This window comes from Sinocyclocheilus anshuiensis, unplaced genomic scaffold, assembly GCF_001515605.1.
Source record: "Sinocyclocheilus anshuiensis isolate Anshui unplaced genomic scaffold, SAMN03320099.WGS_v1.1 scaffold1289, whole genome shotgun sequence".
In the NCBI taxonomy this organism is placed as follows: Eukaryota; Metazoa; Chordata; class Actinopteri; order Cypriniformes; family Cyprinidae; genus Sinocyclocheilus; species Sinocyclocheilus anshuiensis.
In genome coordinates this window covers 896527-914858 of record NW_015549731.1, presented here as the reverse complement: position 1 = coordinate 914858, position 18332 = coordinate 896527, and the positions used below count along the sequence as shown (strand labels likewise).

Sequence of the window (18332 nt, the reverse complement as noted above, 5' to 3'; positions counted from 1 at the left end):
TCTGTATATATATATATATATATATATATATATATCTCTCTCTTAGTATGTCTGCATGTATGTGTGCTTACAAAAACCTAAGTTAGTGAAATGATTTATTGCACCTTCGTTTGGTGAAGAGCAGTGACCTACATCGAATTCCCACGCCTTGCCGAATTATCCAAATAACAGCGTTTATCAGTGAGGACGAATCCATTTCCTCCTGTTCACACCTTTGCTGCTCTTTTTCGGAAGTCAAGGCGAAAAGCTCCATAATCCCCTCCAGGAGTTGTGCCCCTCACGGCTCTTTTTATGATCTGGACCCGACTCCAGTGGCGCGCTGGCAGGGGTGCAGCACTGCTCTGGTGGGGTCCGAGCCTTTGATCCGCGCGTCCGTTTGTCCGCGGTTTGTGGCTGTTGGGGAGGGTTGAGGAGGGCATTTGTTATCCACAGAATGAGAAAACATCAACAGGTACTAAATAGCGCTGAACATGACACCATCAAAAGCAACATGGGATGTAAAACAGCAGGCGGCTCTGACGCTTTGGTTATATTGTTTTTAGAGAGGTGTTTCAGTAATAATGAGAGCTGTTTGGACACCTTCACTGCGCTGCCAGCCATCAACCAGCGCGCGCAATTAACCTGTGACCATCAAATGTGCACGCACCACACCATAATGGATTTCCGATTTTACTGCTCCTTAATTGACTTGAGCTTGTCAAATTGGACGAAACACTCATCGATATGACATTATTAAACACAATTAACACTCATGACTACATCGATTAGCTCATTACATCCACCAATAGTCCTGCGCTTCTGCAACAAATTTTAAACTTAGTTTAAATTAAATAATCCGAAATGAATAATGCATTCAATAATCCAAAATAAATCATAAATTAAATAATCCACAAACTGGGGCACATCACTTAAGGTACCGATTTCTAATGAAGGATGTATAAGTGGAATTTGATATATTGAGTTAGATGTTGAATATATTCGTGTGAATTAAAACATTTTCATAATTATTTAGAATTATATATTTTATATTATATTTTCAATATTTTTGTACACTTATGAAAAATGGTACAAATCTGTCACTGGGGCTGTAGCTTTTTAGGTACTATGCACCCTTTAGGTAAAAATAAAACACAAAAGTGTACCTTTTAAAAGGTACACCTCTATTAAGAGCTTTTGTAGCTTTTTTCTGCGTATTAAACTGTAATAACATTTGCAAATATTGTGATTTTAATTGAGCGTGTGTATATAATATTGTTGGTAGTAGCCTATTATGGACATAATTCTACATGGTATGCTTTTGATCATGAGTTTGGAGGCCTAATAGCTCATGTGAGTTTGTACTGGCCGTTTTTTATGGTGTGTTTTGTTGATAGCAACCTAACGTCGACATGATTGGTTTGCAGCTCAATACAGCCATAATGAAAGAACGTGTCAATCACACTGCTTGGATTTTCAGCTTTATAGACAAGAGATTCACCTCATTCTTACTTCTTGAAACCGACCAGAACGTATATCAGGATGTATTTGACATTATAATTCTGAAGTAAATTCCTTTATAGCATATCTCTTAATAAAAATATTATATTTTCATATTTATGTAGATTTCTCATCAATGCACCTGGGATCAAACTATGCCAAGAGGGTATTTTGGAAATAAACGGCACAGAGCCAGAGTAACACCTCACTACGCAACACACCCGATAGGTTCATCACAGTCAAATGTCACTGCTTGGCTCCACTTTAACGCGTATGTCCCCGTATCATGTTTATATAGTAGTTAGTACAGCTGTTTGGGTGAGAAAGAGGCGAGCAATGTTAGCAGAAACGAGCCTATAAAGTGCAATGCAGCTGAGACATTTGAGGTAATACTGAGATATTTTAGGCTATGAGAAGTGCCTGTATTTAGTATCTCAGTCAACAGTTCAGCTTTAATTTTTTATGTTGTAAGAATGGCATCTGAACGTTTACATTAAAGACTGAATCTGCTATGGAAGCAGACAATTCAGTGTTTCTGAAATTCTTCACTTTATTTGGATCAGACCCAGAAAAATAAGGATAAGAACTTGACTTAAAAGAAGCTAGTCTTATCCAAGATCAAATGAATCATGTTTTTTTGATATACAAGAATCAATAATTTGCACATTCTGCATTAATGGTATTTGTGAATTGCATTTAATATAGCATTCTTATTTGCACAAAAAAATAAAAAATAAATAAACCTAAAAATATATATTCTATAGGCAACTATTGAATTTTCTACCAATGTTGCATTTTATTTTATTATGGAATCACGTTTTATTTCATATTATAATTATGTTAAATTCCATTCCCTTTTATTCTGTCGTTGCACATTTCGAACACACACACACTTATATATATATATATATCGTGCACAGTAGCATTATCCTCAATAAATGTTTCTAGATCGCCGCAAAGTCTATATGCGTCTCTGCTGAGGGAAGTGACGCAGGGACGGGCTAGGCGAAAATAAAACCCCGCTCCCCCTAAAGCCGTGATGATTGATGATGTCAGTTGTTCTGTTTCTAATTAACGTTTAAATTAGGCCAAAGAAAACCTTTCGAATTAGCGCTGCTCCGCTTGAGACCGTCCGGATCCTCTCCGAGCGATTTGGAGAAGAGAGATGGCGAGATTATCTTTAGTAGGCTACTAATAATGCTCGCGCATTTGAGAGAAATGTAACACCATGTTCAGCTTCGGTATCTCTACCCGCTCTCTGTGGGGTAATGCGAATGTGCTATTGTTGGCGCTGAAGGGCATCATTCTCCCGATCAGAAATCCTATCCTTCCACATTACATTAATACTCATGTATCATTTAATAGGTTTAGCAGCTTTCCTCTGACCTGACATTCTGAGGTGACCAATTCGTTAAGGACATTTGAACCCGACTGGACTAATAATAATAGCTGTTATTATTACTATTATTATTATCAGTAGTAGTAGTAGTATTAGATTAGTATATAAAGACAAGAAACTAGAAGCAACATAAATGTAAGGACGTGGCATCACTGTAGACTCATTATCATGGTTTGTGTAGTCTGGCTAGATACATTTGTTCAATGCATTGTTGCTCATTTGCCGTAAAATATTCTATTGAGTTTGTCTCCGTGTCGCCCACGTTGAGCGGTCCGGACCCGCACTAATAGAATGTCGTGCTGTTTTAGTGCTCGTGAGCTGTTTGGCTTGTTTCAGTCCCTGGACGGATGTCACCATATGGTGCTCTTGGCACGGACAATGCGATATTCTTGCAAACTGGCCATACATCGCCAGTGACTCGTGTAAGAGAGACATCTATCACCCTAATCGATTATTGAAACCCTGTTAAATATTATCAGATATCAACATCGCCACTTGTTTTATTGCCCAGTGTTTTATATTTATGGGGAGACCACCTAAATATTCACTATAGTCTAAAGGCCACAGCGAGGTTTAAGAGAAAAATATTCTATCGGATTGCTTAAATATATATTGTAACTCAGTGACGAAATGCTACATTTTTGTGCAGTCGTATTTTTTATTTATTTATTCATTTTTATTTTAGAAATAAATCAAACAACAGAATGTCAAAAGCAAATAAATCTAAAGACTTCAGATCATAAAAATAAAAATCTTAATATAATCGCCTTTATATAAAACTTTAAGATTTTAGGAAATATCTGTATAGTGCTATTTTTGTTAAAAAGCAAGCTGGAAAAAAAAATATAGCATAATAAATGCAATGTAGCACTAAGAAATCACGAAGTGCGGTGCAAGAACGTTTGGGAAAAAAATATTTTATTTTGTTGATCAATTTCTTCAGGTCAAGTATCATTACACCAGTCACAGCTCTCTTCTATTTCGTGTTTTCCTAAAGCAAGAACACGATTTCTTCTTACCTGTATCTTCATAGCAGGATGACTGCGTTTCTCCAGTGTCCCACGAGCATCATCTGAAATCATGTCCGACGCTGAGGGGGTCAGAACAGCACTGCTGTAAGTCTGCTGCTTTCTGCTCTTTACACCACATGCATTTTCACAAATTCATAGAATGGCACTGTGCTGCATGACGGAAATATAACGGACATATTTCGTGTTGGTCCTCAGTTTAACTTTTAACCTTCTCACATATTTTTATACAGTATGTAAATTCAATAAAATGAGGAACACCTTTTAAAAACCACCCTTTAAAACAAACTACACTGTCAATATCCTGCTTTAATACGCAGGATATTGTACCTTTGCTATATTTCTGCTACATTAAGAAGTGATAAAATGTCCCACCAGCAAAATGTATGCATTTAAAAGACAACTGCTTTTTAAAAAAATCGCTGCCATTGGCAAAATCAACACTGTTAAAAACTATATATATATATAAATATATATTTATTTTATAATGTGATGTATAATTATTCACATCTCAGCTTAATGTCCAAAGCAGTTTGTTTTGCAGTGAAGTAAAAAAAAAATTTTTTTTTTTTTATTGGACTGAAACAGTGACATGCCTTGCATTCTGATCTCGTGTGTTTTGATGACAGCAGAAACACGAGGTGTGAGAAAATCATGCTGTCATAACAGCCTCCAAAACTGCGATAATCATGATATTACAGTAATTAGTCCTGCCCAAGTTGTTCCCCTATACAACTCTTGAATTCTAAATGTTCATTGATGCCTTGAATGTTTATTTTATTTATGTATTTATTTATTTTTATTTTACACTATACATTTTTGCTATGATTCTGAAACTGAAGATAGATCCGCATACACGTTGACAGAGAGAGAAGGCAGGTATTGGTGTTAATGAGAGCACTCTCCCTTTTCAGGGAGGTATTCGCGTGGAGCACGTGGTTTGCCCTAAGTGGGAGTGGGATGCATCAACAGATGCATAAACATCCCGAGCCATCTCCTCTCTCTTTAAACTTAAGGGGGAAACTCCTCCTATTCTCGGTCCAATTCAATATGATGGTCTGGCCCTTTAAGACGGAGCAGCGGGTCAGCAAGTAGTGTAGTGTTTCTCTAATTGAACTTCACAAAAGCAATCAACAAGAACTCGTTAGCGGTTGCTTGCTGTTTTGAGCCTCCTTGAGACACGGCTGCACATGCTGAAGATCTTCATGGAGCAGCTCAGAGAAGTCTGGAGCTGCATATGAGGACTAAAGTTCGGGTGGCTGTGACGCCTGAAGCATGGTGCTTTTGGAGAGCCACTTCAGACTGAGCACGAACAACGATTCTGTTTAAAAAAAGGAATAGACCAGGCTTTTGTATGCATAAAAAAGTTTGAGCGAACTAGGTGACTTCTATTCGAACTAGTTTCTTGGGACTGATATGACCTCCAGATCTAAAGACATGAAGGCAGGCTCCGTTTTGCAGTCCAGCGGCGAGGAGAGGCGGCGGGGTCCCTTAGACCAACTCCCACCTCCGGCCAACTCCAACAAACCTCTCACCCCGTTCAGCATTGAGGATATCTTAAATAAACCCTCCGTCAAGAAGTCCGTCGGTAGTCTGTGCCCTCCGCGCGTGCTGGAGAAAGTGACCGGCTCGAGCGCGTCTCGGAACGGGATCAGCGCTCCGTCCTCGCCGTTATGCGCTCTGGAGGAGCTGGCGAGCAAAACATTTAAGGGGCTGGAAGTCAGCGTTATACAAGCTGCTGAAGGTAAATTGTTTGACTTTTTTTTTCAGAGGTTTGTAGTTTTGCATTCAGATTGTGTTTACGAATTTACCTTCGAGTTTTACATGCGCAATTGAAGTTAGTGACACTTTTGTTAATGTGGTATTGTAGCGGATTATAGGCTATGTGGATTTTACAACTGATGTCGAATGCATATATATATATATATATATATATATATACTTTTTTTCCCCCAGTGGTTCAGTGTTTACCAACTTGTTTAATCTCCGCGTATTTTTGTTATACACATTTTCAGATATTACATTTCTCCTGTTTTTTCTTAGCTAAATGTCAATAGCAATTCCTCGAGTGTGACTGTCAGTATTTCTGGAATTTCACCTAGTCTTCTAAAAATTAAAGGTTCTTAGATGGCAAAGCATAAAAATCAAGCAATCTTAATTCTCAATATATAGGGCTTTTGAGTTGCTAAATGGTTCTTTGTAGATCATAATGATCAGTATACTGGTTCGTGATTCTTTAAAATGCCAGTAAATCATGGTTTCTACAGAACCAAGTTCTTTGTAGATCTCAAAAATGACCCAAACTTTTTTTTTCTTTTCTTTTTTTTTCAGAAATGCAGCTTAACGTGATAGAACGCACCGTGCCTTTACAAGAATGTTAAAGAGGTGGAAATCATTAATGTTCACTTGACACATTTACTGAAAACAGTCCTCGGTCGTGACGTTCGTGTTGACATTGCAGATCTGTCTTAGTGGGTCACGCTAACGTTTACGGTCGTCTGTAATAAGATTGAGGCCAGTACTGTGGCGTGATAGGCTGCTTGATTAACACATCAAATATTTCGAATTTACTTGGCAATCAATAGTTCGGATGTTTTGGAAAGTTTCTCCCACTCTTTTCAAGAACAGCTGCTATGCAGCTGGAATGAACAACTGTGGCCTATCACATAACACAACAGTGAGTACACTCTTAATAATAAAGGTTCTAATTTGAACCAAACAGCATGTTGCAGCCTGATTCGAAAGGAGAACTTTTTTTAACTTATACAAAATAAAATACACATTTACAGTCTGTTATGGTGCTTAAAGATCCTAGAAACCAAAACACTGATCTAAAGAACCTTGTAACATTAAAGACTTTTTCATCTCCAGAGAACAAAATAGCAACTCAAGAACCATATACAGCCAAAAATAAGACCACTGAAGAGCTTCCAAATAACCTTCACAAATCAATAGTCAATGTGCATTTAAATAATGGGAAATGAAACTTCATGCATTTTACTCTAGATTCATATTTCATTTTACTGAATGAGCATTAGCTTTATACTGTTTGGGAATGACTTACTGATGAAAGTTATTCTGAATTGTGACCCACACACGCCGCCTGCGTTATTCCTGTCATGTGTTCCTGGAAATCAACTCGCCTTTCTTTCCATTTAAAGGTCGCGAACATCTCAACGCCTTTGGCCAAAGACAGGCCTCCAAAAAACGAAGGAAGTCCCGCACGGCCTTCACCAACCACCAGATCTACGAGCTGGAAAAGCGCTTTTTGTACCAGAAATACCTGTCACCGGCCGACAGAGACCAGATCGCACAGCAGCTGGGTCTGACCAACGCGCAGGTCATCACCTGGTTCCAGAACCGAAGGGCCAAGCTCAAGAGAGACCTGGAGGAGATGAAGGCGGACGTGGAGTCTCTCAAGAAAATCCCACCACAGGCATTGCAGAAACTGGTGGCCATGGAGGACATGGAAGACGCTCACGGTGGCTCGGGGCCCATTTCTCCCAGCCTTTCCCCAAGAGCCTTTCCACAGTCCCCATCCTCGTCCAGAGGCCAAACCACAGACGAGTTCTCAGAGGAGGACGAGGAAATCGAGGTGGACGATTAAAAGCATGCCCTTGTTTTCAGAGAAGGGCATTTTTCACAACTTTTGCACGGACTCTGCGGAAGAACTTGAAATGCAAGGAAAGTTTTCTGTCTCCCTTATTTTTAATTTATTGAAAGGACCTCTACGTTCTGATGTCCAGATTGAAGACATGGTTTAAGGAATACATTTTCATAAGATCTGAGAAATGGTTAGAGATAAATGGTACAGTATCAAGACTGCAATATGTGTATGTGCATTTTAAGCTTTATTTCTTGATTTTCGAAGGAAACGTGTGCAATTGTTTACACCGTTCAACGCATTTATGACCGCTGTAGAAACTCTACGCCAAAAGTGATTTTCAATTAAATTCTCAGCTGAATAGAATTATATATTTATAAATAATACCAGAAGTCATCAGAAGCAAATTTATTCAATCTTGTTTCTGCATTGTAATTGTCAAGACTCATTTCCCAAAGTTTTACATTATATATCCCAGTTTCTGGCACAATTCCTACTGGCATTATTAACACACACACACACACAAAAAAAAAAATGTATGTCCAAAACAATGCAAGGGCAAGGTTGTATATAACAAGTTATGATGCATCTAACTCGTTAAATTTATTGTAACATTCTATTTAATCATCATTTATGTAAATAAAGGGTATATGTAATTTCACAATGTTTCCTTCCTTACCTTGAGTCAGAATTTAATCATTGTATGCTGAGCTGAATTATAAAATAATTTCCCTATAAATTTGTGGATATAAGAAATCCACTAGAAAGAAATTTTTTTTTTTTCAATCTTAAAAAGGAAGAAGAAACAAATAAGTCTCACTCTTTTTTTTTTTTTTTTACCCAATTGTATTAATCGGTAATTAAATTCAAATTGGTTGAAAAAGTTCAGGACCACCTGTATACTTAAGGCAGCCCTAAAATTTAAGTTTGCTATTTTAGTTGCTTGATTGTCATGAGGCAAAGTTGCCTTGCATAAAATGTTTTATTTTATGCAAATTATTTTATGGCACACTCTCGTGGAGTTAAACAGCCGAGAGAGGCAGAGCACTTTTACACATCGCTTTGTGTGTTAATAAGAGTGTTTGTGTGTGTTCAGTGCTTGAAGCGTAATTGGGACAATCGAACAAGGTTCCCCCTCTCACACTGTCACGAGGACAGCATAAAGCTTTCTTTTCTCCTCGCGCCATATGGTTTATGAATCTTCTCTAACACAAACTAGTCAACATGATTGATTAGGTTTACCCGCCTTTGAGTAAGCATTAACAGTTTCAGTCGGTCGAGCCCAAATAATACCCCACATCTGTGCCCGTGTGTTAAAAACGCCCATGAATAGCAGATGATTTGCATGCGGTTCCTAATGAATAAATCTCAAAAGGAAGCCGGTGGAAATGGGGAGGATTGTTGCGTCCTGGTCTGCCGAATTTCTTTCGGCCCATTTGTGTCAGTTGTGAGCAGATCAAGGCAGCAGTTTTGGGGCAGCGAGAAGATGGAAGTACAATTGGCCTAATCGCTTGGAATAGTTGGGGTTGAAAAGTCAAGTAGATTTTTATGAGCGCTTTGTGGAAAGACTCGCCAGAGAGCCGGAGTTCTCAGAGCTGTCGAGGTAGCGGCTCATTCTCGTGCTGTTTTGTGTTTTCTGCTGCGATTGAAGTCCGCACAATAGCTCTAAATGCTTCGGGCTCCTACTGAGAGTCGAGAAGACTGGAATTTGAAGGTACACTCTAAAAAATGCTGGGTTAAATATAACCCAGCGCTGGGTTAAAAAGGGACAAACCCAGCTATTGGGTTGTTTTGACCAAGCGGTTGGGTTGTTTTGACCCAGCAACTGGGTTGTTTTGACCCAACTGCTGGGTCAAAACAACCCAATAGCTGGGTTTGTCCCTTTTTAACCCAGCATTTTTTAGAGTGTATATGCATATAAATGCGGTTGGACTATGACGATTGAAAGCCATGATTTCACAGTGTGAAAATATTCGAGCAAACATCCAAGCGCGTTAAAAGCTCTGAAATGTCCCCTGCACGATAGATCACGATTCAGTGGTCAGCTTGTTAAACACAACTTCTGCAAAAATGTACACAGTGAAAATTGTCATTCATGTAAAAGGCGGTAAAAGTAGCCTATAGTTGTTAGTGGATTTGTACGGGCAGACATTAAGCTACTGTTTTCATTTAAGGTCTTAATAATGGCAAACTCAATATGAAAAACGAATGCCAGAAATAGTAGTAATAACAACATTAATAACGCTTTAGAATTTGCTTAGCCTACAGAAAGGTAGCCTACTTCATTGTTAGGCTATTTAATGTCATTTAACAATACTATTATTATTATTATTAGCCTACTATTATTATTGTTATTGTTATTATTAGAATCATCATCTTTTACATTCGCTAAAATGTATTTAAGATTAGTTATTATAAAGAACAAAACGAAAGAAAAAAAATCAAACATTTAGCCATGCATGCGCTCGCATCTGTTTTTATTGTAATTTTTTTAACGTTTATCTATTGTAGCCTTTTTTTTTCTGGAATCGCGAAAAAAAATGTCTAAATTACATTAGATGACGTGTTATATTTTATTTCGTTTTCTTAAATATTAGGCCAATAGCTCTGCGTTTTCTTAAAGATTATTTTTATATGCGTACGCTAGGCGTATATAAAATATATGTAGCCTGACTGTTTAATGTTATATAAAATAATTGTGAAAATGTAGCCTACATGTTTGTTTTTTCTTAAAAATATTCGATGAAAGCAGTCGTGTGTTTTAAAGCCTAACATTCTAGATGATTTAATGCTTTACAAGAGGGAAAAATACTATTCTTAAAATTAATTGCGATAATACTACAATTAGTTAACAAAAAGCTACAAAGTAACATGTACATATTTGACCCTCCAAATAAATTAAGTCAGCTGTAATTCTGATTACCTGCTGGTGGACATAAACTTAAAATTTACCAGGTAAATAATAAAATATGAGCGGAAATTTACGTAGCCTATTAAAACATACCAGCGTGCATTTCCCCCAAATTATATCGATCAATAGTATATTTTCTTCTCTCGAGACATTTAAAGCGTTTTTTAGTCACAACTGTTACATCGGAATTACCTTCCCTTCATGTGATGACGGTATTTTATGAGTTGATACAAGCATGTTTTTATACTAATACTGCGATGATACTTTTGATAGGTTTTCATTGTATCTTCAGAGCACTACATATAATGTAGTCTGAGATTAAAAATGCATCGAGATGATCATAATAGAGGCATATTGTGAGGTGACTGAAGGTGACCGGCGTCAGTGAAGCTCTCTTGAAGACCAACACTGCACCCTAGTGGTTCGTTTCTAAAAAACTGTTGATTTAAATACAAATTACAGAGACTCTATTTTGACTTTAGCAAGACTAGTCAACTTGTATTCATATAATGATCATATAATTTTTAATACCTTGCACATAAGTAATTTAAGTTTAAAACACACACACACACACACACACACAATATATATAAAATGCACCCAATATTTTTTACCACTTAATTTATTTTTCAAAAATACAAAACAAAAAAATAATTATATATGCACAGAAAGTTATTAAAATAGAATATGTGAAATACAAAATATTTACATCAATTGATATTTTCACACAATCCTATCTCGTCCGTTTGTCTTTTATAGCATAATGGAGTACCAGTGGTTGTGCCTAAAAGGGAGACAAAGAAGAAAACATTAGAACATGAATGAAAGGTTTAACAAAGTATCATCCTGTTGACAGGCTAATGACTGACACTAAACAGAGATTGCGGGCAGAACTTCATCCATTGCACTTAAAAACATGAGGCATGGAATTACTCATGCTAAATTCTCACAACACTTTGACGCCCCACAAACCAGAGCAAGACACCGCATGAAGCAATATGGAGAATAGCACTTCCATTGCATTTTTCAGACCACAAGGCGACATCAGGCATATGGCTTTTCCTAGTACTAATAAATCTCTGCCTATGATTCCCCTCAGAAGATTCCTTCAGTGAGTAAAACAGAGCACAGTAAATCGCTATAGGAATGAAGATCCCACCTAAAGGGAAAGCAAACGGGCTGAAAGTGTGAAAGCATGTGGTATGAAATTAGCTGGAGACAGTTGAGTCTACGATACCTTTCCAAACCAGTGAGACAGCCAGAGACGCTTCATGGTCATGTGATCTGGGAGAGATTCGTTATTGAATAACATCTGGACCTGCAGTGCCATAAAGAGCACACAATGAAGAGAGAAGAAAAAAGGGCAGGAGGATGGAAATGATAACAATGAGAGGTTTAGTTTAAAATCTTGCTAATTACATTTCACCATTAGAAAAAAATATTTTTAGCTGGTCATCCTATTTGAACATTGATTTATTTTTTTTCTATTATGGAACTGAACATCAAATTCTCCTAAATGGGATGTACAAATCATACATGCATTTATACAATCAACATATTGTCTGTTTGTCTAACACAGTGTCTGAAAGCACTAAAGCCACACATCACCTTCACTGACAACAGACCAATCAGCTGTAAGCTCAAGGATAGACTTCAGCAACAGTAAATGGGTGAATTCTTTGTTTCCTACTTCAGAAAAACACATTCATATGTACCATTTTGTATACTGAATTAATTTTATACCAGATTGCAATTGCATATAGTTAAAAACAAATAATGAATAAAATTAGTAGTCCAGAGACCACTAGCTTTTTTTTTTTTTTTTAAATAGGAATGACTGAACTGAATAAATGTGATGTAAAACTTGCACAATTATGTGGCTTTCTGGTCCTAACTATAAAACAATGGCTCCTTAAAGCATGACAGAGAAAAAAAAAAGTCACACCTGATGTTTCTCCACGTTAAGTCGATGACATAACACTTTCCTCAGATGTCGTACCTCAGCCCTGACCGAACAACGTACAAATTTCTGCTGCATGAACATAATATAAAATTAACACATTTATCATCGCTTCTAATAGAAAAAGCAACCAATGTGAAGGTTTACTTGAGTGAATCAATGTACATTCATATTCCTTCTTCGGCTGTTGTCTTACCTGTAGAGTTAATTTATTTTTGTCCTTCCCAGGAAATGACGAGCTGTAAAAACAAGATGAAATTATGATAGGATTCTTTTGATGCACCTAAGCTAACCGTTCAAAAGCTTGGAGTTTTTACGTTTTTAAAAGAGGTCTCTTATGCTCACCAAGTACGCATTTATTTGATCAGAAATACAGTAATATTGTGAAATATTCGTTTTTTTTTGTTAGTTTAAAAAAAAAAAAAACAATCTTTACTCCTATCTTCCTACCTTTGCCTCTCCAAACACAGAGAGACCTGCTCGTCGTATCTGTAGAAATGAGCTTTGGAGTGGTCAAAGCTTGTGTAGGGTAATCCTGTATTATCTGGAACTGAATCTACAAGAAAACAAAAACATAGTTAATAATAATCTTAATAAAAACAAATTAACAGCAGCATCTATGGTAGGGTGACCATATGTGCCCTCTTTCCAGGACACGTCCTGGTCAGGATTTCTATATTGCCAAAAATATCCAAGTTTTGGCTTTGTTTGCGCTGTGCAGACCGATCGGTGTATAACATCTCACAGTACAGTGAGAGCTATAAAGAGCAGCCGGCTCCTTATGCTTTCGAATCGCTCTCACGGTACTTTCATGTCATACATCGATCAGTCTGCGCAGTGCTGCTTCTAGTTGAACACACCTAATATGTACGCGTATTTGCCATGCTTTGACTGTTCTCTGTAGATCCCCCCTTCTCACGCGCCACAAATGGTTGATTATCTAGAATGCCTGCATGTTATTGGTCAAACCATGGATCGCGTAACGTACCAAAAGAGGGGGGGGCCCGGGGGGTGGGGGTGGTTTTTTGCAGAACTTCGCACACTGGATGAGAAGCGGCATTATAATGCATTATAAATGTACCAAATCCTTGCTGTTGTACTACATAAAGTCTGTAAGATTGTACATTTTACATCCTAGTCTACATTTTAATAGGCTATTAGAAACAGTAATAATAGTAGGCTATTAGTTAGATGCCAGATATTATTTATTGAGCTATGACTCTGGATAATTGATTTTTAGAATAGAGATCACAGTTCTCCCACGATTCTGAAAACAAAACATTAGACAAAAACAAAATAATATATAGGCTAATTCACTTAGGTTTCTTACTAAATGTTTTATTTAATGTTATAAATGTATTAAAAATAAAAATATGTAAAAAAATATATATTTGAAATAAATGAATTAACTTGATTCGATCGTTTTTGAACGAATCTCTTGGTTGAATGAATTAGACATCAAATGCATTTTAACAGTCACTGGTCGCTACCTACTGGCATAATGTAACATATAGGCCTACAATCTTTATTTGTAGCGTAACATGAGTTCCAAATGTCAGTTTCTCATTTTGAACGCGGCTGCCGCAACATCAGCTTTCGTTATTAGTATTTAATGTTTGCAACACAGAAATGTAACCTACTGTGTAGACACCTACTGCGGCCCCCCCGCTTCCGCGATCCATGGGTCAAACTACTTTTTGATCATTACCTTCAGCAAGTATGAAAACAGGAAAACAAAGTCAAAACCTGGATATTTTAGGCAATATAGAAATCCTGGTCAGGACGTGTACGAGCACGTATGGTCACCCCATCTATCGACATGGTGTCACTTACCATCTCCAGATGGCTGTATGATTCGTTCAAGACCTCGTGACTGATAGAATTCTTTAATTCGTTTGTCTTCACCTGAGAAGATCAGAGGGTTATTTAACCATGACTGACCAGGAGACAAACCGACACTCAAGTTCAGATGATCCTGTACACTATACTTACTCTCTTGTAGACCTGGGACTAGTTTGTAGACGATGTCTTGCATGACTCTGTCCAGCTTTAGATTCAGCAAAGGCTGCGTTTCGTGGATTTTGATGTTACACATCGGACAATACTTGCTGGTCTGGAGATACTTCACAATGCAACTCTTACAAACTGCAGAGACACGGTGGAATGAAAACGAGTATTCATTTTAGCAAAACAGCTTATGAATTTCTTCTGTATATGGTACAAATGATAACTGAGAAGTAGGCTGCTATAAATCTGTGTTCATTTGAGAGTGTGTTATTAGGAGAGAGATCAAGTACACAACACTTACACGTATGGAGGCATTCTGTTATGGTGGTTGCATCAATAAAGTATCCTGCACAGAGGTAGCACACGATGTGTTCATTTAGGTCCTTTATCTTTATTTTAACTTCTTCCTGTAAAACAAACAGGTAGTTTGAGATGACTGTGACATTCTGCATTAGCGTAACATCACCAGCCTTTCACATTCAGGTGTTTTTGGAGCGGTCCATGAATGCATATCTATAGGGCAATATTGTTATGCCATGTTAACGTGTAAATAAGACACATTCAAGTTTCACATTTCAAGTTTATCCTTGGAGTTCCCACATGTCATCTTGTGCAAAGCCCAGTCAGTTTGGTAAAACTATCAATTATAGCTGAAACAACATTCAAATTGTTTCTTTTTTAAAACATTTTTTTTGGTGAGAAGAATTTTTGAAAACGTAAAATGTCACAACTAGGAAAAAAAGACAATTATTCTATAACTTATATTTAGCCTACACATAAATCAAATCTATAGCAGTTTCAGCAGTGTCCTGTATTAACACATTAAAATTGAACAAACTACGATTTTATGACCACATATCCTAATTATTTTTAAAGATTCTGCAGATTTTTTGTACTTTTCATTGGTTATGAAGTTGTTTTTAAGGTGGCATGGGGTCTATGAGGGGTGGCAACACCAAAGCAAGCCCCCATGTATAGTTTTTGGGGATTTATGGTCTGACATACACAGTTGTGTTCACAAATATTGTATTACCATTAAGTAATCATCTATACTGTTTAAAATGAAAAATAAATAACATTTCAATATCCATCATGGCACCAAGTCAATAAAACTTCAACAGGTTATAAATGAATTATAAATAATAAAAATAATTATAAATAAATTATAAACAAACTCAATCGACCATATACTCTAACAACACCCCAACAACTGCATAGCAAGAGCCTAGCAACCACCCAGAATATCCTAGCAACCAACTAGCAACATAATCTAGAACATCTAACTGACCAAACCATTTACGTTTTTTAAACAAGACTTTAAGACAAGCCAGCATACATTTGTCTTTCAAACTTTTCAATCTAGTTATTAGTTTTTCTTACAGCTTTTTTTTTTCAACTGCTTACACACATTTTCAAAACTCTGCCTCTCTTTTTCAAAACTTTACACACAAATCCAAGAATTGCACACACAAAATGCAAAATGCCTCACATCTCTTGTAAAATGAAGCACTACATTCAAAATATCACAAACACATCTCAAAAGCAAACATTTGCAAACACCTTTGCCATAATATTAATTCCTGTTAGATTTTTGTGTGTTACATAGAGAATTGTGTGTTGTGTTTTGCAAAAAGTGTTGTATGAAATTGAAAACTGAGTCAAAGGCCGAGAATTAGGATATGGTTTTGCAGATTTGGTGTTTGCTTCTGCTGTCTGAGTGTCTGCTTTCAGAAATTGTGTGACAAGTAAAGATTTTGTGTGTAAGCAGTAGAAAAAAACTGTAAATGCTTACAATTCAAATACACAGATGTCTTTCCTGCCCAGTGAACACGGAGATCAATAACACCGTAACAAAAAAAAAAAACTCTTACTAGGATTCAGGAATTATTTTTGCAGTTCAATGTCTATTACAGTATACATCAATTAAATTACAGATACATATAATATCAATGATTTTAAGTATAATTCAGCAATGAACATTTGGGGGAAAAAAATATTTTTCATTTTCCTACTGTAAAGTAATATTGCCGTAGATGAAAAGCACTAGAAAAGTTCAAATACCAAAGAATTGTATGAACTTGGCATGCACCACAATACAGTACACTAAAAATAAAATTAAAAAAGTAAATTTAGCATCCTCTGCACATTTGGCCAAATTTCATTACAGTATACAGTATTATAGCAGTTTCTTGGTCTCCTGACACAAGACTATATCTCTAGGCAGTAATTTCTCAGTTCTTCAAAAATGCAGTACACATAAAAAATGGTTACAAATAAAATTTGACAGTCACACGCTTGAAGCATGGGCGTAGCTTGTGGGGGAGTCAGGGGTTGCGGGTTCGAGTCTTAGGTCCGGCAGGGATTGTAGGTGGGGGGAGTGAATGTACAGCGCTCTCTCCCACCTGAGGTGCCCTTGAGCAAGGCACCAAACCCCCAACTGCACCCCAGGCGCCGCAGCATAAATGGCTGCCCACTGCTCCGGGTGTGTGTGTGTGCACTAAGGATGGGTTAAATGCAGAGCACTAATTCCTAGTATGGGTAACCATACTTGGCCACTTGTCACGTCACTCACACTACACTGGCACAGTTTTTGCCATTATTTTGCTTTTTCCCGGTAGATCCGCCCGTTTAATCTGAAATCACTGAACCTAATCTTTGGAACCCTATGAAAATGATAATTTTAGAAGAAAAATTCAGACGAAGCTTTTGCATCTTAAGTCTTCATATACAATACGAATATTTACATCCAGTGTCTCTTCTGACATGGGAAATATTACAAAAGAAATGTGTTGCGTTTAACTATTCACACGCACGCGCTTCTTACTGTGGTGCAGGAGAAGCGCGCTTTACTTTTCAGCGAGCCAGGTGTCATTTATAAACAAGCCTGCCATTGGCTAAATACACCACATTATATACGCGAGTACCGGTTTAATATCAATCACTGCAAACCACTTCGTTAATCAAAAACTCGATGTCCAGGTATGAAAACGGCAGGACAAGCGTATCATCACAGGGGTCACATTAGGTCCCATGACTGAATTCTGCAGTACAAAATGCATTGTCTGTCACGCATGTTCAACACGGATACGTGCTGCCGACAATGTACGCCGCAGATCATAAGGATGCACTTGTTCACCTGTCAGTGCCAACGCGCATTAATAAACGTGGGATATCGCAGCGCAGCACGCGATGCGAACGAGCACCGTTTGAAACAACTCGTTTTATTCGCGGGTTGAATGTTGGAGTTGGGAAAAACTACAACGCAAGAGATTCGACTGGGACAGAAATGACAAGAAAAACCTCGCCACGGAGAACAAAAACGCAGAACACAGTGGATTGATTCTTCGCAACACTCACGCCTGCGCAGACACGCAGCAAGGTCTCGCGCTCCATCTCTCGGCTTTCGCGCCACACAGACCGCCCCTCTCACGCGTGTTTATAGATAGCGCGGGAAGCGCGCGGCGAAAGACGGGCCGCTCAAGCGATGTTGGTCCCGTTCACTCACCTCGTTCCTTAAAGGGTCGAGCTTGTAGACGTTCTGCAGCTGGTTTCTTAGCCGCATAGCTATCGCCATCGGACCTTGTTCCGCCATCTTTGGAGATTTTGCATACTTCCGGGTAACGGGAGAGTGGGTGAGTTCGGTCGCTGAGAGGCGGGGGATCTGCTGGTTTTTACACACACACACACACACACACACACGTCTGGTCAGCTATCCTTGTGGGGACTCCCCATAGGCGTAATGGTTTTTATTAATGTACAAACTGTATTTTCTATCGCCCTAGACCAACCCTACACCTAAACCTACCCCTCACAGAAAACTTTGTGCATTTTTACAAAAAAAAAAAAAAAAAACTAATTTTGTATGATTTATAAGCTTCTGTGCCCATGGGGACCTCAATTTAGGTCCCCACGGTGACACAAGTCCCCATGAGTTGGTGTGTATTCAG

General features: G+C 37.8%; 2 protein-coding genes across 3 annotated transcripts; one reads left to right on the top strand and one right to left on the bottom strand.

Annotated features, from left to right (window-relative positions):
* Positions 1–4926: 4926 nt before the first annotated feature.
* On the top strand, positions 4927–7556 carry LOC107660821 (transcription factor LBX1-like). The gene is made up of 2 exons (XM_016450245.1): positions 4927–5647; positions 7065–7556. The coding sequence occupies exons 1-2, from the start codon at positions 5320–5322 to the stop codon at positions 7508–7510; spliced, it is 774 nt and encodes a 257-aa protein (XP_016305731.1). The 5' UTR covers positions 4927–5319; the 3' UTR covers positions 7511–7556.
* A 3531-nt stretch (positions 7557–11087) lies between these two features.
* pcgf1 (polycomb group ring finger 1) lies at positions 11088–18016 on the bottom strand. 2 transcript variants are annotated; one of them, XM_016450243.1, is made up of 9 exons: positions 17891–18016; positions 14687–14792; positions 14371–14523; positions 14212–14283; positions 12829–12934; positions 12575–12617; positions 12364–12450; positions 11656–11736; positions 11088–11202 (listed from the first exon to the last, which is right to left on the bottom strand). In XM_016450243.1, the coding sequence occupies exons 1-9, from the start codon at positions 17975–17977 to the stop codon at positions 11152–11154; spliced, it is 786 nt and encodes a 261-aa protein (XP_016305729.1). In that variant the 5' UTR covers positions 17978–18016; the 3' UTR covers positions 11088–11151. The 2 variants fall into 2 exon arrangements, with proteins under 2 accessions (XP_016305729.1, XP_016305730.1); XM_016450244.1 differs by lacking the exon at positions 17891–18016 and adding an exon at positions 17743–17867.
* Between the last annotated feature and the right edge of the window lie 316 nt (positions 18017–18332).